Source organism: Varanus komodoensis, unplaced genomic scaffold, assembly GCF_004798865.1.
Source record: "Varanus komodoensis strain SLA01 unplaced genomic scaffold, ASM479886v1 scaffold23, whole genome shotgun sequence".
NCBI classification, from domain to species: domain Eukaryota; kingdom Metazoa; phylum Chordata; class Lepidosauria; order Squamata; family Varanidae; genus Varanus; species Varanus komodoensis.
Window position 1 is genome coordinate 4,164,140 of NW_025335627.1, and position 21,405 is coordinate 4,185,544.

Here is a 21,405-nt window from a genome sequence, read left to right on the forward strand (position 1 = left end):
GTCACTAGAGACAGCAGCTGCTTTTTCTTGCCACCAGCTTATGCTCCCCCATCTTCACAGGGACAAGGGCTTCATGTGTCATCACTATAAATCTCCTGCAAGTGGAGTCACAGGGAAGGACCATTTCGAGGTAATCCAAAGCCTGGGGATCTTTCCTTTCCACCTGAGCAAGAAACGAGGCTTTCTTTATGTAATGGATTTAATTCACTGCTTTAATGAGGCATCTTCTTCCATTTTCCTTGTGGGGAGAAAAACAGGTTCTTTTTCCCACTGGGTTTGTATTTCTTTGCCTTTCTATCAATCAACCACAATGTGGTGCTGTAATATAGCAAGGCTGTGACTCTTTACAAGGCTTGAAATTTAATACCTGATTTTCCTTGCTCTTTAAAAAAAAAAAAAAAGCAAGAAACACAGGAGAGGCCCTGAAGGATGATGAGTCCCTGCAATCGTCCCTTCGTAACGGATCACAAGTATCGAACAAATGCCTTGTGTAGAGAAGCCCCAGGAAAAGCAAAGTTTTGATTAGGGACATGGAGGCAAGAACGGCCATACCCTAGTGCAGTGGTGGCGAACCGATGGCACGTGTGCCGCAGTGGGCACCCAGAGCCCTCTGTGTCGGCACTCGAGCCAAGTCGCCCCAGCATCGCCCCAGCAGCCGAGCATCGGATAACAGTGCACACGGGGGCCATGCGCATGCTCGGAAAGGAGTAGTGGTGCCAGGCGATGATGTCACGAGCAGCGACTCATCTGAGCTTTCACATGGCCGGTCATTGCGCTGCCAAGGAGATACACACACACACACACACACACACACACACACACACACACAGGGCTTTTTTGTCATAGAACGCACCGGAACGGCGTTCTGGCACCTTTTTCTAATGGATTTTTCCCTGTGATTGTGAATCACTGTCGGGTGTAGCAGGTCGGCAGCAAAAAGCATTAAAATAGTGCTTGCGGGCTGCGTGTGTGTCCGCGCTGCTTGTGAGGGCGCTGCTCAGCTTGGGATCAGTTGTGTGGCCGCGCACTGAGTGCTTACTGCCAGCGGCAACCATTATGTTTATGTGTGTGTTGAGTGACTGACCCCAAGAGGTGAGTTCCGGCACCTTTTTTTTTTTTTTTTTACAAAAAAGTACTGTGTATATATATTTGCTTGGACTGGCTGTGAGGAGTTTTTTCTAAACTAAAACCTCAGTATCCAGGTTGTATAGCGTTGGCACTTTGCAATAAATAAGTGGGTTTTGGGTTGTAGTTTGGGCACTTGGTCTCTAAAAGGTTCGCCATCAGATTATATTTCCAGTACCAGCTATGTATCGTATCAATATACCATCAATGCAACTTACATTTGAATTCTAAATGACTTACTGGGTTTGAGGACTGCAAACGACTCACATGTGAAAACAGCAAACAAGACATAACAAAAAGAAATATGGTTTTTAGGGTGTCATGTTGAGGGCACTTTGTTTTATCTGAACAAACCAAGTGACTATACCAAAGATGATATTGTGGCTGATACTGATCCTCCTCCAGGAGCAGCTGATCTTGCACCAACTTTCTGCACGAATGTGTGAAGGGGCAACAATAACAGGTTTCCACTCTCTTTGCTCTCCTGTATCATGTTCCTTCAGAAGACAAAAGGAGACACATCAAATCACTTCCACCTGTCCAGTTTTTTATTTTTATTTTATTTATTTTTCGATTTATATCCTGCCTTTTTCCTACAAAGGGCTCAAGGCAGCTTACATTTCCTCCTCCATCTTATCCCCACAACAACAACCTTGTGAGGTAGGTTGGGCTGAGAGTCTGTGACTGCCCCAAAGTCACCCAGTCGGCTCCATGGCTGAGCGGGGACTAGAACCCAGATTGTCTGAGTCCCAGTCCCACGCTCTTAACCACTACACCGCACTGCCTCTCCACATTCAGTTGTCAGTGTCAATGTAGTTAAACTTCAGGTAATGGAGGATGAATGCACAGCTGCCGCTCTGTTGTGAGTGGGACAATACCTTCTTTAAACAGAGAGAATCTAATCTAATTTCCAAACTAATCTAATTTCATTTTTTGCCTGGGTAACCTCCCCAATGGACTGTGGAAATGCTGTGGACATACTCCATCTTGACTTTAGCAAAGCTTTTGACAAAGTTCCCCAAGATACCCTGATTACCAAACTAGGGAAAAGTGGGCTTGATAGTGCAACCATTAGGTGGATCCACAATTGGCTGCAAAATTGAACTCAGGGAGTCCTCATCAATTGTATCCTCTCAGACTGGGGTGACAAGTGGGGTGTCACAGGGTCCTGTCCTAGGACCAACACTCTTCAACATTTTTATTAATGATTTAGATGGGGAAGTACAAGGAAAGATAATTAAATTTACAGATGACACAAAACTGAGTGGAATAGCAAATACCCTGCAGGACAGAGATAAGATACAGGGTGAGCTCAATGGGTTAGAACCACGGGAAGAGAAGAACGTTATGCAAATCATTAGAGACAAATGACAAGTCCTGCACTTAGGAACAAGAAACACTTGGCTCAACCATACTGCAAATGAGAAGGATCTTGGGGTTGCTGTAGATCACAAACTAAATATGAGCCAACAACATGATGCAGCTGCAAAGAGGGCAAATGCTATTTTGGGCTGCTTTAACAGATGCATCACATCCTAAACATGTGAAGTTTATAGTGAAGTTCCACTATACTCAGCACTAGTCAGACCTCACCTGGAGTACTTTGTCCAGTTCTGAGCAACTCCATTTTAAAAAGGTACAGAAAATCTAGAAAGGTTCCAGAGAAGAGCAACAAGGAGACTGGAGGCAAGGTTCTATGAGGAAAGATTAAGAGAACCAGGCATGTTCAGCCTCCAGAAGACAGAGCACTCTACAGGAACCTGAAAGACTGTCCCAAAGTGGAAGGACACGATCTCTTCTCATTCATTCTGGAGTACAGGAGACAGAATAATGGACTTAAGTTAAAAGAAACCACATTTAGACTAGATTCCGTATGACAACGGAAACTATTACCTGGGGAAGTGGTGGGCTCTCTCTCACTGGGGACATTCAGAAAGCATCTGGACAGTCATAGTATCATAGAACTGTAGATAGTAGAGTTGGAAGGGGCCAAAAAGGCCTTCAGGTCCAACCCTCTGCTGTTGCAGGACACTAAGTTACACCATCCCACTCAAATGGTGGCCCAGTTTCTTCTTGAATGTCTTTAGTGTGGGACAGCCCACAATCTCTCTAGGCAGCTGGTTCCACTATCATATTGCTCTGACAGTGAGGAAACTTTTCCTGATATCTAACCTGAACCTGGCTTGCTGCAACTTGACTTGATTATTCCATGTCCTGCACTCTGGTCTCAGCAAGAAGAAATCTTGACCTTCCTCTTTGTGACAGCCTTTGAGGTACGTATAGAGGGATATCATGTCTGCCTTCAGTCTTCTCTTCTCGTGGCTGAACATGCCCAGTTCTCTCAGTCTCTCCTCTGCAGGCCTAGAGCTGCATTTAACTCTAAATTTCAAGTGTCTCACCACCTAATTTCAAAAGCTCTCTGCTTGCAGTGAATTCAGACTTTAACCTCTTCCCTGACAGCCCTCTGCCTGGGAAGAAAGGGTCTGGGGAGGCAGTGGGGTGGTGGAAAGAGACAGGAAAAGAAGCTTCCGTGGTAGCCAGCCTTGGCTCCAGCCTTGTTCACTGCTCATTGAAAATGAGAAATTAGCCAGGAAGGAATCTGGTCATTGACTAAAAAAGGTTCTTCACTTCTGCTTTATAGCACAATGAGGAATATAGCACAATGAAGAACTCTAGTCACAGAGCAAAGCTACTCCCCTGCAGCCCAGTCACTTTCACTCGAATTAAACTGAGTTGGGAGACTGCATTTTTGGTGCCAGATGAGGATTAGCACGGGTGGCAGAAACATTTCTGACTGAAACTGAGTAGCAAGAGGGCCCCGTGCATCATATCCCTTTCTCGGCCAGCCTTGCCTAGTGGCAAATGCAGCAGCATCAAGAAACCCCTCCCCCATTCAGTTGCTGGACAGAGCACATCCAGCTAATGCCAGATCATCCTGACCGTCCCCCAGACTATCGGCCTGCTCCATCAACTGCGAAAAGAAATGCTCTGCCAAGAAGAAATGCTATTAATTTGAGAATACCCTGCAAGTCAAAGAAAACCAATCTCTCCTAATTAGTCTATAGACTGAGTGCCTTACATCATTCCTCCCCACCCTAGTGCCACAATTTTGGATTGTGACTCCCAGCATTCCTAACCACTGACTGATGGGACCAGGTTCAGGAAGGCTAGTGAAGGTCTCTCTCACTTCACAAAATGGTGGAGGAAAAGTGAGATAGTTCAGTCTAATAGTTATTCTCTTAGCCACTGTGTGGCAGCCCTTCCCACTGCACTTGCAGTGCAGATAGATGTGAGGAAAACATGTAGCACTTCAGGATCACATCCTATGACAAGTGGCCCTCTACAGATCCACCCGTAAGTAACCCAACCTCACTCTCCAGATGTGCAGTAGTAAGAGGAAAAAAAGAACAAAAAGGAAATGAAAATGTCCATACTCAATTATGCGCTCCTTGGGATTGAATGGAGACAAAGAATCTAGGCCCAAGCGGTTGATAACCTGAGATTAAAAATATAAGGTTATAGATGCTAACTTGATTAAACAGAAGCTGAAATATGGAACAGGCGACTTTCCTTTACTGGATCAATTTCAATTCAAATTGAACTGGCCAGCAAGCCATGACAGGACCAGCTCTGTGGAATGGTACCCGGCCTGTGGCCAACCTCTAGTTGTGCGGATCAGCAGGTCTGCCTAACACTTAAGTGATCAAACCTTGAGGTTTCCTCAAGAAAATGATTTGTGGAGGAACAGCTCATAGCAGATCATCTCCCTATCTGTTGCTTCATTTCCAAGTTGGGATGTGTGCGCATGTCTGATTTATTGTACAAAAGCTTGCACCTCATTAAACATAGCAAGCCTTTGCACAGTTAACCTAGACAGAGTTTTCAAGCCCTCCCACTTCCCACAGCTTTAATTTATTTATTTAGAAACATAGCTCTTCCTTTCCCCAAGTATAGCCACAAGAGAGGGATGAGGACCAAATCAACCCTCAGCATTGCTTATGTTGGCTGAAACTGATGGGAATTGAAGTTCAACTATAACATCCCCCACCCTCCCGGATATTAGTTGGGAGACTCACTCAGTGGTGACAGTCAGGTCATGTTGCTTCCTAGATGCTACAGAGGGAGGTTTTTTCACGCAGAGGATCTGAGAGGCAATGTGGGGGGTGGGGACATCCTTGACTTGGTCTTGACCAACAGGGAGGAGCTGCTAGATGAGGTACAGATTAGGGGAGCACTGGATGCAGGTGATCAGTCCATTCTTTGCTTGAGATCAGGGGAATGGGGACGTGCAGCAGGTCGAGCACTAGAAGCTGGGGCTTCACGAGGGCCAACTTTGGCCAACTGAAGGCCAGACTGGGGAAAGTCTCCTGGGATAGGTTACCAGAAGGCAAGGAGGTGTGGATGGCACTCCAAAGGGAGGTTTTAGAGGAGCAAGTCTTGACGATGCCTGTAGTTAGTAAGGTGGGGAAGTGAAGGAGAGTGCCGACATGGATGCAAAAGGAGGTGGTAAAAGGGATAAGTCACAAGAGGGTCCTCTGTGGGAAATGGGCACTGGGGCAAATAGACAAAAGGGTATACCGAGGGGAGAAGGTCCATTGCAGAAGGATTCTTCGCAAGGCTAAGGCTGATTACGAGCTGAGACTTGCAAAGAATATCAAGAGGAACAAAAAGGGCTTCTAGCAGCATGTAAATAACAAGAGGAAGGGGAGAGAAGTAGTGGGACTGCTAAATAAGGAGGAAGGGGATCCAGTGACTGATGAGAGGGAACAGGCACAGAGGCTAAATGACTATTTTGCCTCTGTGTTCTTCCCAAAGCAGGACGGGGGAGATCCTCATGGGAGAATAGATGAGGCCGGGGACTTAAGGGCACAGATTAGAGTCCCCCCCAGAAGTCGAGGGGCTCCTCAGGGCACTGCATGTTACAAAGGCACCGGGCCATGACGGGTTACACCCAAGAATACTTCAAGAGTTGGCAAGAGTTCTCTCACACACACACTGGCCTCCATTTTTGAGGCCTCATAGAGAATGGGTGAAGTTCCAGAGGACTGGAGGGTGGTGTCAGTGGTACCATTTTTCAAAAAGGGTAGTAGAAGGGACATGGGGAATTACAGACCTGTTAGCCTTACATCCATTGTAGGAAAAACAATGGAAAGGCTCATAATAGCAAGAGATCTAGTGATGCTAGATAGGGAAGAGAAGTCAGCAGCCACATAGCATAGCTTCCGCAAAAACAGGTCCTGCCAGACAAACCTTGTGGAATTCTATGACAAGATTTCGAGATGGCCAGATGGAGGGGATGCAGTGGATGTAGTTTACCTGGATTTCAGCAAGGCCTTTGACAAAGTGCCCCATGATATCCTGGTTGAAAAACTGAGGATATGCCCTGTCCCATGGATTAGAGCATGGTTGACTGACCAAAAGTTAACCATCAGTGGGGAATCATCAGGATGGTGGTCAGTGACAAGCGGGGTCCCCCAGAGCTCAGTCCTGGGACTGATCCTGTTTTATCTTTTCATCAACAACATGGAAGAAGGGGTGAACAGTCTGCTGATTAAATTTGCAGAGGATACTAAAATGGGGGCAGTGATCACAACTGAGGAGTAGGTACTCCAGATCCAAAAGGATCTGGACAGACTATGGAAGTGGGCAGGAGACAACAGGATGGTGTTCAATGTGGATAAGTGCATGGTCTTGCACTTGGGGCATAGGAATGGGTGTCATAAGTACAGGTTAGGGGACAGGTTAGGGGACAAGGCTGGAGAGCAGCATTGTGAAAGGGACCTCGGGGTGCTGGTTGACTACAGGCTAAACATGAGTCGGCAGTGAGATGGGGTGGTCAAGAGGGAAAACGCCACCCTTGGTTGCACAGCCAGAAGCCTGGCTTCTAGATGGAGAGAGGTATTACTACCACTCTATACAACTCTAGTGTGCCCACAACTGGAGTATTGTGTTCTGCTCTGGGCCCCTCATTACAAGAAGGATATAGCCAGGTTAGAGTCAGTGCAGTATAGGACCACAGGGATCATGGCCAGATTGCAGGGAAAGCCATATGAGGCAAGACTGAGGGAACAAAGGTTTTTCAGCCTGGAGAAGAGGAGACTCAGGGGGGATCTGTTAGCAACATACAAGTATGTGAGGGGGTGTCACATGGAGATGGGTGGAGACCTGTTCTCCCCTGCAGAGGAGGGCAGGATGCGCTCCAATGGAGTGAAGCTCAGGGAACCAAGGTTCAATTTAGATCCCAGGAAGTGCTTCCTGACAGTTAGGACCCCAAGGGTATGGAATGGGCTTTCACGGGAGGTGGCTGAGGTCCCACTGGTGAGGGTGTTCAAGGATAGGCTAGACATGCACATGGTGGGCATGTCGTGAGCAGAGCCAGCTGGAGCCAGGGGTCAGACTAGATGGCTCAGGAGACCCCTTCTGACTCACTCTATGTTTCTATGTTTCTACGTTATCAGAAAAATTGATGTCCAGAGACAATGGGAAAATCAAAGTGACTGCAAAGGAATGTGGGTTGTCCTTAAATGGGTCTTTGAAGTATCTGTGTTATCGAGAGAAATTAAGAAACAGCCTCTGAGTCAATTTTTTAGATTCTACATTAATTAATCCTCTGAATACAATTCATAGGGCATTCAAATATTTCAATCCTTCTTAATTTCAATTCAAGGTGTTGGTGATGACCTATAAAGCCCTAAACGGCTTGGGTCCTGGTTACCTGAAGGAGCGCTTACATCCATATATGCCCAGCCGCCCCCTGAGATCGGCGGGAGAGGCCCTTCTCCGGGAGCCCTCCGTGAAAGAAATTAGGAGGGTGGGTACTCGGAGGAGGGCTTTCTCAGCGGTGGCGCCTAAGTTATGGAATGCGCTCCCTAGAGAGGTCTGCCTGGTGCTGTCATTATTTGTTTTTCGGTGCCAGGCGAAGACCTTTTTATTTAAGCAGCATTTTAAATGTTAATACTATTGAATCTTATCTGGCCAGGGCAGCTTATTTTATATTGTGTGTGTGTGTGTGTGTGTGTATATATATATACACACACACACATATGTATGTATATTTTTTAAATTATTATTATTCTAATGTATATATTTTAATTTTTATTTAGGTGGTTTCTAATTTATTGTTGTAAGCTGCCCCGAGGCTTCGGCGAATGGGGCAGCATAAAAATGTTTTAATAAATAAATAAATAAATAAATTTCTAAAATACCAGATATGAATACTGAAAAGTTACCAGTCTGACTTTATGATCTTCCTCAAAGATGAATAGATTTTCTTTCTTAATATAAAATTCTGCTGCATCCAACATGGCCTTCTTGGGAACTAGACCCACAAGCTGAGATCCCACCACTGGCAGATTTAATTTCTAGAAACAAGAAGTGGGATTTTACAACAGTCAAAGTATTGCTATTCATCTGGAGACCAGCAAACCCACATGAGTTACTGGGGATTAAAGCAACTGTTTAGGGACAATGAGTCCCTGGCAAAATTGGGACATGGTTGTGCCTCATGCTGATGTTGGAAAAGTAGCTCAGAGGCAATAATTTGACATCAATACTGCACCTTCTGAAAATAAATCCTGTTGTCAGGAATTTTGAACACGATTCAGTTGGATCCCCAATTACCAGTGCCATCCGCAAGAATGATCTGTCTAACAAGCTGAAATGGGTTGCAACAAGTTCTCTGTGGTGATTCGTGGAAACCAAACATGCCATGTTACACCATGCTTCTGGTATTCACGCATAATTCCTCTCACAGCTGGTCATTATGTGTGAATACAGTCACTGGGTGAACCACAAACAAAACTTGATGGTGGAGCCAGCCCCATTTTGGAGGAGAAAGGGGCGGGGGATTCATTTTTTAATCAACTCCTGACTTGGGCAAATGCTAACTCCACCAACCAGAGGGATCACTACTTTGATAGCTCTACTAGTTAACAGTTTATTCTCTATTGCAAGCCAGCCTAACTTAATGAAGGATTGTATTTTAGAAGTCATTAGCTTCCAAGTTGGGAAGGGAAAGGGGGAGAGGCATGCTCATGGCATGCACTCAGGGTTGTTCATGATTAATAACCATAGTTTATTAATGGTTAATAAAGCCAAGCATACCGTTGAGCCAGAATGCTTGGCTTCAGATAACTTGATAACCCACAATTCAACAACTCCCCATGGTTCAACAGCAACCCACACTCAGCCCTTGGGTATCTTGTGTTGTCTGAACCCAGAGAATATGTTGCATGGAGGCTACAGGTTGTCTTAGGTAATACTTCCTTTTCTTCCCACATTGTTCTGCAATCTCTGAAGCACAGGGAAGATAAAGTCCATTAACATATGTCCCAGGCAATCTGCTCCTAGCACAGCTGCCTAGACCAACAGACAACTCTCCTTCTTTTCCCACACCACACTGCACCCATTTCTTCACCAGTTGTAAAGTCTGAGGTCAGGTTTCTAAAAGTGAAGCAAAGTTATAGCTTGGGAAGTCTTCAGGGAGCATTTTAGATTGTAACTCCCTGTATTCAATGCATTTCACTCCAAATACATCATGTCAGCACCAGGTTGCTCAGCATTCCTGTACAACTCACCTTGGCATCACTACAGACCTCCTCATAAACCATGTAAAGGGGAGTAGTTTCAAAATCCAACACATTTGTAGAAACTTGAGCAATATTTTCCTCCTCCAAATACCAGCCTATGCCTTGCACCTGCTTCAATCGCCCAGGCTGAAAAGGATAAACAGAAACCAACTATTTCAATTGTACATGCACTCAGCTAAAATGCCAACATCACTGTCCCTTTCTCTCTTAATCCAATCCAGCAAAAGCCAAGCAAGATTTTAAAGGTTTTATAATGCTCCCAAGAACTTTCATTTTTAAGACAATTCATACAATTTCTTCAACACATACCAAAAGGATAGCTGTGTTGGTTTACCATAGCAATACAGCAACAATTAATTTTGTGATACCTTACCCACCTATTGTTGCAACATAGGCACTAATTGATTATCCTCAGTATGCAGACAAAGGTATTGGAAAGAATGAGCCTACAAGACTATGAAACGAGGGGTCAGGTCTGTGAACAAACTAAAGTGAACCAAAATGGGACATTTACAGTCAGACAGATGCAATGCAATTTACTCTGGAAATGACAACACAGAGGCAATACGTAGCACAGGAAGTTAAAGGGCTATCGTGCAAAATCAAACGGAATCATATCAGTCAGAATTCTTAGAAAACCTATCGACACAACCATCATTCAACTCTATGTTCCACCAACAGATGCTGAAGAAGAAATCTTTTATGCAAGTGTCCCAGAGGAAATGGGTAACACCAACAAGATAGCTGACTGGATGCAAAAGTAGGATGATAGAATTGTGCCAAGTCAACCATCTGTTATTGCAAATCCATGCTCCATACACAGGGACATCACCAGGTGGCCAGTACAGAAATCAGGTAGTCTGTGTAACTGCAAGTCAGAGACAGAGAAGCTGTATTCTTACTACCAAAAGAAGACAAGGAACAGTTTGTAGTAGTGACTCTGAGCTCTTAATATCAAAAGTCAGAGCAAAGCTGAAAAAGATAAGTAACAAAAGCATAGTGCCAAAATACAACTTGGATAATGGAAAATGCACTTACAGTCGCTAAGCACAGGTGAGAAACAAAACCAAAAGGTGAGACACACAGGGTCAGAATTCTCAATGTGACTTTCAACAACTATCCCATAGAGATAAAAAGAACGGCCAGTGCAAAACAATAGAAAGAGAAGGTACAGATGGTCCCGAAGGAGCCTGGTGTGCCTCAGCACTTGATTGTCCTGTATTGCGGATAAGAAATTGCAGTTGGGACAGAATATGGAGTAACACGATGGTTTCCCATAGGCATAGGGTTATTTCATCTCCCTATCCATTCATTCTATATGCAGAAGACATCACAGGGAAAGCTGGATTAGGCTCACAGGATGGAGTAAAAATGGGCAAAAGATACATCAGTAATTTAAATATGCCATTGATGCCATATTGCTGGCAGAAACTCAGAAAGTGAAATAAGAAAATGCAAAACAGAAACATGGCAGGTCAGAAGCCGCCTCACCCCCCCCCCACCCAATATGTCATTATCAACTCCCTTCAGAGTCTCCTCTTCTCCAGACTCAGCTCCCTCAGGACATATGTCATGCCTCCCAATCCAGCTACCATCCTTGTGAGCCTGAACTGAACTGATCCTGGCCCAGCTATGTCTCTTCTATAAGTTGGAGCCCAGAACTGGGCACAGTTCTCCAGTTGTGAGTGCACCAGAGTGTTATAGAGCGGCACCAGCACCTCTCTGGATCTGGAAGCCATGTTTCTGGTTATACATCTAAAGGTGGAGTTCACGTTCTTAACTGCCACGTCACACTGCTGGCTCATGTTTAGCTTGCTATCAACAAGTACCCTGAGATCCCTTTCAGAAGTACCTCTCTCCAGACACTTGTTCCCCATCCTGTACCCATGGCACCTATTTCTTAGTCCCAAGGGCACTTACCCACATCGAACACCATCCTGTTCTCCCCGCTTCACTTCCACAGTCTGTCCAGATCCTTTTGGATCTGGGGTGCCTGCTTCTCTGCTGTCCACTGCCCCCACTTTGGTATTGTCTGCGAACTTGATCAGCAGACTGGTTACCTCCTTCTCCAGGTCATAAATGAAGAAAGAGGATGAACAGAATTGGTCCCAGCACTGAGCCCCAGGGGTTCAGCTGCTGTCCTGATGATTCCCCACTGATAGTTACTCTCTGCTTGTGGACTGTCAGCCATGCCCTCATCCATCAGACAGCGCATGAGCTATTCCGGGGCTCATCAGTTTCTCAACCAGGCTACCATGGAGCACCTTGTCAAAGTTCCTGCTGAAATCCGGTAAACCACCTCTACCATGTCCCCTCCTTCTAGCCACACTGGAACCTTATCATAGAATTGCATATGGTTCATCTGGCAGTACCCATTTTTGGAGAAGCCATCTTGCATGGCTGCTGAACCCCCTTCCCTGTCTAGAGTTTCCAGAGTCTTCCTAATCATGAGCCTTTCCATCATCTTTCCCAGAATGGACGTTAGGCTAACTGGCCTGTAAAGCCCCTTGTCTCCTCTGCTACCCTTTCTGAAGATTGGGCCTGCTGTCACTATTGTCCAAGCCTCTAGTACTCCCCCTGATTTCCACAAGGCCTCAAAAATGAAAGCCAAGGAATGCAAGAGTACCTCTGCCAATTCCTGAAGCAACCTCAGGTGCAACCCATCAGGACCAGGCACCTTTGTAACATCCAGGCCCTGAGGAGCTCCTCAACTTCTAGGGCAGTGACTCCAATTTGTGCCCCCATAACCCCAGCCTCATCTGGCCCCCCAGGTAGACCTCCCCCAACTTGTGTTGGGGAGAGCACAGAAGGAAACTAATCATTTAACACTTGTGCCTTTTCCTTTATAGATCCCCTCCCTCACTTTTAAGCAGTCCCACAGCCTGTCTCCCTGTCTGCTTACTAGTTGCATAAAAATGGAGGCCCCTTCTGTTGCTCTTGACTTTCTCTGCAAGTCTCGCCACATAATCAACTTTAGCCTTGCGAAGAATCCTTCTGCATCAAGCCACCTTCCACTTGCCCCAGTGTCCATTTCCTGTGGAGGTCCTTTTTGCTTTTATTCCTCTTACCCCCTCTCTTCACATCCACTGTGGTGCCCTCTATGCCTCCCTGCCTAGCTAATCAGTAGTATCATTAACGCTTGCATCTCCAAGTCCTCCCTTTTTAGTGCCATTGACCCCTCTTGAACTCCCTTGCCTTCCAGTGCCCTGTCCAAGGACACCTCCCAGCCTGGCCTTCAATTGACCAAAGTTGGCTCTTGTGAAGTCCCACCTCCTAGTACTTGACTCATCCCTGTTCTCCTGGTCTCAAAGCATAGGATAGAGTGGTCACTCACACTCATGGAGGACTCCAGCTAAACATTAAGAAAATAAAAGCCATGAATACAGACAATTACCCAACTTTACAGTCAACAATGAAGAAATGGAAATTGGGAAAGAGTTGGCATACATTGACTCATCAATTCAAAGGAAACTGCAGCCAAGAATTATAATTGGAAGGGCTGCAATGAATGAACTAAGAAAGATAATCAAGAGTAAGGGCATTTCGCTAAAGACCAAGGCCAAGATTATCCACATCATTGTATTCCCATCACCGTATATGGGTGTGAAAGTTGGACAGTGAAGAAGGTTTACAAGAACACGAATCTGTGGAAAACATGGTGCTAGTGAAGAGCTTCACAAATACCCTGGACCAGCAGAAAAACAAACAAGCAGACCTTGCCCTGGAAACAAAAATAATGAAACTGAAGCTGCTGTATTTCAGACAAGTTGGAAAGACAAGACTCCCTGGAGAAGGCTAGGGAATGTTGAAGACAGAAGGAAAAAAGGAAGACCAACTGTGAAAGAGATCAATTCCATAAATGAGCCCACAGCCTTGAGTTTATAAGCGCTGAGCAGGGCTATCAAGGACAGGGCATCCTGAAGGATATTCATTCCTAGGGTTGCCATAAGGTAGAGATGATTTGGCAGCAGATAACAACAGCAAAATGAGCTATAGAGCTACAGGTTGTTGTTGTTGTTAGTCACGAAGTCATCTCCGACCCATCGCGACCCCATGGACAACATTCCTCCAGGCCTTCCTGTCCTCCACCATCCCCCAGAGTCCACTCAAGCTCACACCAACTGCTTCAGTGACTCCATCCAGCCACCTCATCCTCTGCCATCCCCTTCTTCTTTTGCCATCTACTAAAAGTGATTCTCCCAAGCCCTGCATCTGTGAAGTGGGAAGGAGATAGGCAAGAAAGTACGGAACACACCTATATGATTAAGCCTATTGGATCCAGGGGATGCCACCTAGCAGATCATACAGAAAAACTGGGGTTGTTGAGAATTTCATTTCTATTTGTAAAACATCCCATCCACAACCCTCAATTTGGAAATTGTGTTGTTTTTGGAGAAATTATTTCATATTCCCAAAATTTGTAATCCTGATTGAAACATGTACATTTTTTCAAGCTTTGCACAATTTGAAATGCAACATTTAAAAAAATGTTCATGCTGCTCTCAATTGAGGATAAGTGTGTACTTTCAAAATACACAGACATAGAAACGCATACTTTTCCACTTGAATGGGCCAAAAAGCTAGTTGAAAAGAAAAATGGGAGCATGCAAAAATGAGCTTTGAGTTGATTTTCAGAGAATTTAGGTGTGCTCAGAAATTGCTAGTTTTCTCATCCCTACATCATCCCTACGTAAAGCCAGGTTATGCTTGAACCCTTAGAGGAGGAATCTATTTGACCTGGAAGTGGGCCAAATAGCAAAAGGAATGAGGGGCAGGAGAGATCTACCAGTGATTTCTGTCCTGAACAGTGGGATACCTGGTCCTTGTCACGGCCCTGCTCCCGAATATTAAGTGCTATCCGGTGTGCCAGCTCCTTTGTGCACAGCAAATTGACATTATACGCTATGAGGAATTTCCGTGCACCTGTTACTGTCACTCCCCATCTTGGAACAAAGGTTGCAGGACCAAAATCAGGAATCCATTCTTCCTCTCTGAGCTTGTGGGGGGAAAACAAAGAAAAAAGTGGGTGGCTTTATTCCAGTCGTAAATATATACTCACTGTGTTCAAGAGAGGGAGGCAGAGCCAGGTAGTTGGTATGCTGAATCAGCCAAACACCTGAAATGATTAATTTCTCTTCTCTGTGTTGACAATTAATAACAAATAGTATTGTACTTTCTGTCAGGAGCCTGGTTTCTTGGTATGCCAGAGAGTGTGTGCAGCAAGACCCTGCTATCGCATTTCTGTCTGAAAACTGGAAATGCAGTGGCAAAAACAGGGATGGCACCTTGCACAGTGTGCTTCCATGGTGGGGACCATGAAGCGGAGACCACCGTGGTCCTCAAAACTTATCATCTAAGTCGAAATTGTTTGGGACAAGTTCAGCTGTTGACATCAGCACCTGGGGCTGCTTTATGCAGCATTGCTTTGGAGATAAATTTAGTAGCTATATAAAAGCTGAGCTTTTAAGCCGAATTGTTCAAGTCATTTTTAGAGATAGGCTTTGTGGGCTTTGGATGTTATCTTTATTTCTTTTATAAAGACACTGTGAGTTAATTCTGACACGACTCTTTTTCTTCATGGAAGAACGTTCATGAAGAAATGTATATAAAAAGAGTCATTTGGGGGAGTTTCATGGCAGGAGTGAGAGGGACCCTCCTCCCATGCCAGTCCCTTGAGTGAAATTTGGCGCAAGTAACTAATAGATCCATCAGCAAGGCCTTGAAGGTGCAGCCATGATAGAACCATGATAGTAACTGGGAACCAGCTCCAGTCAAAGCTGAGTGTTCCTTCTTATTTCCCAGACTGTGATACTGATCCTTGTTCTCACTGCAGTGCAGCTGCTGTTATAAACAACACAACATCTCACTTTCTTGGGGAGGCCTTCATACTCTCCTGCTCGGATGGCTGGTAAAGAGCGTCTGCTTTCCTTCAGTGCTGCTTCGCCATACAGATACACTGCAAAGAAAGATTTGAAGAAGTATATTTAAATATCTTCATTCATCATTTAAACATACTGCATTACTAAAATTAATTGAATTATAATAAGACTCAGACAATTCCATCTGTGGTTTCTTTCCTCAGTGCATGAATAAATTTTATTTTTGCATGAACGTCTGAAAAGCAATCTATGACATGCCTAACTTACATAAATATTTGTGCTTCTACTCCTTTAAATTCTATAGCAGAGTGGGAAACCTTTTTCGACACTTATGGCAATTTGATAAACTCTCCTGGCCTCCACCACAAAGCATCTGCCATGGAAAGCACAGCAAAAGAGAGAGACTTGTACTTTAGAGATGAAGTACAAGGCGCAGGTGAAGTCCCTGCCCCAACACACTTAAACAATTCCTTTGAAACCCAGAGTTCAACCTCAGAAGAAACCAATTTTGCTGCAATCCCAGTTACTGTGTGATTTCTTTTAAATAGAAGGCATAGAACACCTTGGTGGGCCCTAAGAAACACACTGAAACACACTGGCGCATATGATGTCCCATTGCCTACCCCTTCTCCGCAGAGCCATCCTAATGGAAAAGTTGCAGAGCAATCAAGACACAGTGTAAAATAACCAAGCTATAAAGAAAGCATCACTTTCATCAATTTCTTGCCTATCTGGTAACTGAACCAAAAATTCTGCAGACCTGTCCCAATCTAGAAATCATAGAATCATAGAATAGTAGAGTTGGAAGGGGCCATGAAGGCCATCGGGTTCAACCCTCTGCTGTCGCAGGACACAAGTTAGACCATCCCACTCAGATGGCTGCCAAGTTTTTTTTGTATGTCTCCAGTGTGGGAGAGCCCACCACCTCTCTAGGCAGTTGGTTCTACTGTTGTATTGCTCTGACCATAAAGAAGCGTTTTCTGATGTCCAGCCTGTATCTGGGTTGCTGCAACTTGAATTGTTTATTCCGTGTCCAACACTCTGGCATCAGCAAGAAGAGATCTTGACCTTCTTCTATACGACAGCCTTTGAAGTACTTACAGAGGGATATCATGTGTGTCCCCCTCCTTGCCCCCAGTCTTCTCTTCTCAAGGCTGAACATGCCCAGTTCTCTCAGTCTTTCCTCACAGGGGGCAGTGTTTCCAAACCCTGCATCATTTTTGTTGCCCTCCACTGGACGCAAGAATGTGTAGCCTTCCAGGTATTGTTGGAGTGGAACTCCTATTAACTCTAACTAGAATAGCCAACAGCGAAGGGTGGTAGAAGTTGCAGTTGATTCACATCTGGAGTGCCACATGTTTCCAAACCTCAGCCCTGGTAAGCCAACATCTAGCAGCTGAATTCTGTACTAGCTGAGACTTCCAGACCATTCTCATAGTATAACGTAACAACCCCCTGTATAACATATGGTCTCTGTGCACTGGAGGAGGCACCTGTGGATATGGAACAGGCTTCCAGGGAGGCAGTTGAGGCCCCATCAGTGAGGGTGTTCAAGGAAAGACTGGGCAGCCACATGTTGGGAATTACATGAGTGAAGCCGGCTGGAGCCAGATGGCCCAGGAGGCCCCTTCTGACTCACTTTTTTCTATGTTTCTCTATTTCTAAGGGGGCCTAAGCATACACATATCAACAGACAGAGGTCTGAACAAGCAGTCTGTACAGATGACATGCTGGGGCACAGAGCAGGCATGCCCTTGCTGATCACACCTTGGTGATCAGCACCTATGGACACGATCCCCGTGAGTATTTATAAAAGTGTACATGTCTGTATCTAGAGGGAGAGGGAGAGAGAGCACTAATAACAAAACACAGTGATGTGTGAATCAGACCACTAGAAGAAGTGAGATTGCAGTTAGGCAAGTGGTGATCAAGAGAGATCCGCGTGCTGAAAATTCACTTGGTGCCACTTGTCAGACAGCTGTGAACTTTCTGATTCAGGATCCTTCTGTTGTTGCGACCAGCTCACCAGGCACATGCAGTTCATCTGCTAACCGCTTTCCAAAGAGATTGGCAGAGTGAATACATTCTTCCATAGCAACGTTCCTCACTGGGATGAATGGGCAAACATCCAGGGCTCCCATCCGAGGATGTTCACCTGGAACAGGAGAGCATGGCTTCAGAAATGTGCAGTAAAATTAGAAAGGAGATGTGGCAGCCAAAATAAAGTTAAAATATAGAAAATGCAGAAATTTCAGAAGTCTGTTTTTGAGGACTAACCTGATGTCTGGAGTCACTGAAAACTCTGGAAGAAATATCTGATTAAAATGAACATATTTGTTCTCAGGGTCACTGGCTCCAGACAAACCTTAACACACCACAGGTTCAGGACTACACCTGAAAACATGAGTTAGGAATTAAGCAATGGCACAGAAGACACGAATTCAGCCAGCACCAAGTTAAATCTGATGGGAACAGTTTCTTTTATTTTTTTGCATGTCTGCCACATTCATGTATACATTAGGATAATAAGGACTATTTTTATAACAAGGGTGAAATGTGGTTTGGGAGAGCTAAATCTTTCCCTACATTATTACTTCCCCAGACTAATTCACCTCAGGCATCCCAGGTCTGGTATCAGAAATGAACCAAGCTTACAATGTTTTCAGACATAGTGCTGCTAGCATTGTATAGTTTTTCACATTGCTCTGCTTAATAGATTTTCTGCATTAAGGAAAAAGATGGAAGAAGTGGTATAAAAATATGCAAAACTCATGTGTAGAAGGCAACATCTGGACCCTCTGGAGTATCTCTTAACAAGAAGGTATAATGGCTTTGTAAAAACCTTGTCTAGGAGCTGTTGTTACATGCCATCAAGTTAGTTTCATAACCTTGTATTTAAAAGAGCTGAACAAGGCTACGAAAGGCAGGACACTTTGGAGAGCATCCATGTATAGGGTTGCCATAATTTGGAGAGTATTTGATAGCACATGACAACAAAAAAACCTCTTATGAGCAGAGTGGGCATTAGAGTTACAGGAGGGCTATCAACAGCAATATTCCCAGCACCTGCATCGATGAGGTGGGAAGGTGGATGACAAGAGACGCATTCATTCATAAGGTCACCATAAGTCAGAGACAACTTGACAGCACTTAACAACAACGAGTTACTGTTGCACTATAGTGAATTAGAAATGTAGCGATTGTATTTGGTGATGCAAGCTTCTTTTAACACAAAGCTTTATAGAAAATAGAGAAAGCAAATCAATTTACCGTGGCTATTGCCACCGTGCTATAGCTAAGGTACTTGGAACTCTTGTAATTCAGTACTACAAGGACCTGAAATGTGAGGCAACAAGTCCAAATCCTATGCCTTTACAAGTGTGTATTGGCTCTTAAAAATACATTTTACCATATCCAAGACAAGACAAATAGTTTTGGAAGCAAAAAGTCAGCACTATTTACCACCAAGACACCCTCAAGAGCTCTGTTTAGCTCCCTTGATCTCCACTTCCCGTGTCCTTACCTTTATGTTTTGCCATGTCAATGAGCTGAAAGGCTGTTCTGGCTGCGTTCAAGGCGCCCTCTACAACAGCTTCGGGACTCCCCACAAAAGTGTAAACCGTCCGATTGGTGGAAGGGCCTGCATCTGTGTCCAGGAGCACGCAGCCCTTTGTCTGAGAGATGGCCTGGCCGATCGCCTCTATCACCTGTGCCAGAGTGTTCCCTGTTAGAGACCTTGGATCAGCAGCACCTCCTGCACTGCACTAGAAGACTCAATACATCTTTTCTGTGCAAAACATGGCCCTGTGATCGGCTACATCTGTAATATTTCCTACTTAAAAGGCACTCTGAATGTAATTTTTAATTACATAAATTCAGGCACCATTCATTTTACCTCGACAAATTTAGACATGTACCTTTCCCTGCACGGCTTCAAACTACTTGGAGAGCCACTTGATAAAAAGTGCCATCCCACAGGTGGGTTCGAGCACCGTTGAGAGAGGTGCCCTGTGCAAGTACACCAGCCCTTCCATGAGACCATGAAGAAGAAGTGCGGTTCCTTGTCCAAGGCCAAGATCAGGGGAATCGGACTCTTGTTCACAGTGCTGTTCTGGAGGTGCTTGTGACATCAGAGACCTGAACTGTCTCTCCTTGAAATGGCTTGAGCTCTGTTAAAATGAGTTTTTGTCTGCTTTTTAGAGTAAATCAATGTTTAAATCAGGGGAGAACAAATGGTGGCCCATGGCCAGCCCCTGTGTGCCCCCCAAAGCCAGCAGGACTGCACCCACATTGTCCTCCATCAGCTAGAGTGCAGGAGAAAAATGTTTTTCCCTGGTTTCTGAAATCACTGCTTTACCCCACTTCGTTGGGAGTGGCAGGGATAATCTGCATAAGCCTGAGGAATTTTGGGAAACAGAGAACCACAGAAATAGAGTGAGTCAGAAGCGACCTCCTGGGCCACCTAGTCTGACCCCCGGCTCCAGCCGGTTCTGCTCATGACATGCCTGCCATGTGCATGTCTAGGGAGAAATGAGGGGAGGTCACTGCATACAGTCACTGCAAACAGCAGAGACTTCAGCTGACCCACTCAAGACAGCAGCCTGCACACCTAGCAGCATGTGAAAATTGATAAATCTGTGTTTTCCCAGCTCCCTCTGTGTATCCCTCTATAGCACACAATGAGTGGAAAGAAGTCTCCAGTGGAAGTAACCCACAAAGTGTTCGGCAATGCTTGCATTCCTGCCTGAGACTAAGAGGTGTGTACCTGCAATAAATGCAAGGTATTTGCATTATTAGAAGAAAAGGTGAAATAAGAACAAGTGACAAATTATTGGAGAAAACACTGGTACTGCAGGAACAACAAGAGACACCAGAGATGGAAGAGCAATAGCAGGTTGAAGCACATATGAAGGATGCTGACTTGAGGAAACGCTATGAAGAGGAAACTCTGGGAGAAGAGTAACAGTTTGGAGAAGAAAAATCCAGCACTCTGCTCCAGTGGAACCACTAGAGATAAGTAACTGCTCTAAGGCAGTTACTTATTTTGTACAGAAAATACTTCAGAACTTACCTCTTTGTTGTTACCTTCAGAGAAATTGGGGACACACTCCACTAATTTTGCCATTGCTCAGTTGTGGGTTTTCTAGATGTGTTGGAGTCCTGTCTGTTACAACCCTTCTACCCTTCTGGCTGAAAAATGTAACTATAGGATCAGGAGACTTTGTGGCTTACAGCCAGTAGCCTTGCTTAATATTCTGGGTTTTTAATTAACTACCCCAAACTACATCAACTACAAGCTTGCCTTAACAGCTTGGTACTTTGGACTGTACTTTCCCTCTGTTTTTCAAGGCTGAAACTGGATCTGGCTGTGTGCATCATTGTCATGACAGTGTGATGCAACAGCAGCATTTAAAGGTAAAATGGCACTGCAAAAATATTCTAAAACCATCAAAACCATGCCAGAATGACTGTTTGACTGAAATGAGAGAATATACAGTATGTATGCAGCAACGATACTGTAGGCTGTTTGAATGAAAGGGAATATAGTTGGCTGCATGTGTTTTGCCCAAGAATGGAACCAAGTTCTACGGCAAAACTAAGTCATTCATTACAACCAAAAGTGAGTTTTACTAACCATCACTCAAATCATTTCACAGAAGCATATAAAATTGCAGCTTAAATTAATTATAAAAGAGTTTAGCATTTCCCTCCTGGGTTTTTTATATAGCTTCTTTGGAAGGGGTGATTTTCTTTGGAACCGCAGCCAGTCTTAAGCTCCAACCACACTCGGATTCAGACAGAGGAGCTGCATG

At 44.7% G+C, this 21,405-nt stretch overlaps 1 protein-coding gene across 2 annotated transcripts in view; it reads right to left on the reverse strand.

Annotated features, from left to right (window-relative positions):
- The window catches only part of FTCD (formimidoyltransferase cyclodeaminase), a 29,514-nt gene extending 8,764 nt beyond the window's left edge, over positions 1-20,750 (reverse strand). The window contains exons 1-9 of one of the 2 annotated variants that reach the window (XM_044431911.1): positions 20,664-20,750; positions 19,116-19,299; positions 17,619-17,747; positions 15,581-15,669; positions 14,530-14,709; positions 9,702-9,839; positions 8,355-8,486; positions 4,560-4,621; positions 1,493-1,622 (exon numbers count right to left, since the gene is read on the reverse strand). In XM_044431911.1, the coding sequence (XP_044287846.1) occupies positions 1,493-1,622; positions 4,560-4,621; positions 8,355-8,486; positions 9,702-9,839; positions 14,530-14,709; positions 15,581-15,669; positions 17,619-17,747; positions 19,116-19,299; positions 20,664-20,717 (1,098 nt within the window). In that variant the 5' untranslated portion in view covers positions 20,718-20,750. The remainder of the gene's footprint in view (positions 1-1,492; positions 1,623-4,559; positions 4,622-8,354; positions 8,487-9,701; positions 9,840-14,529; positions 14,710-15,580; positions 15,670-17,618; positions 17,748-19,115; positions 19,300-20,663) is intronic. The other variant, XM_044431912.1, reaches the window with a different exon arrangement.
- Between the last annotated feature and the right edge of the window lie 655 nt (positions 20,751-21,405).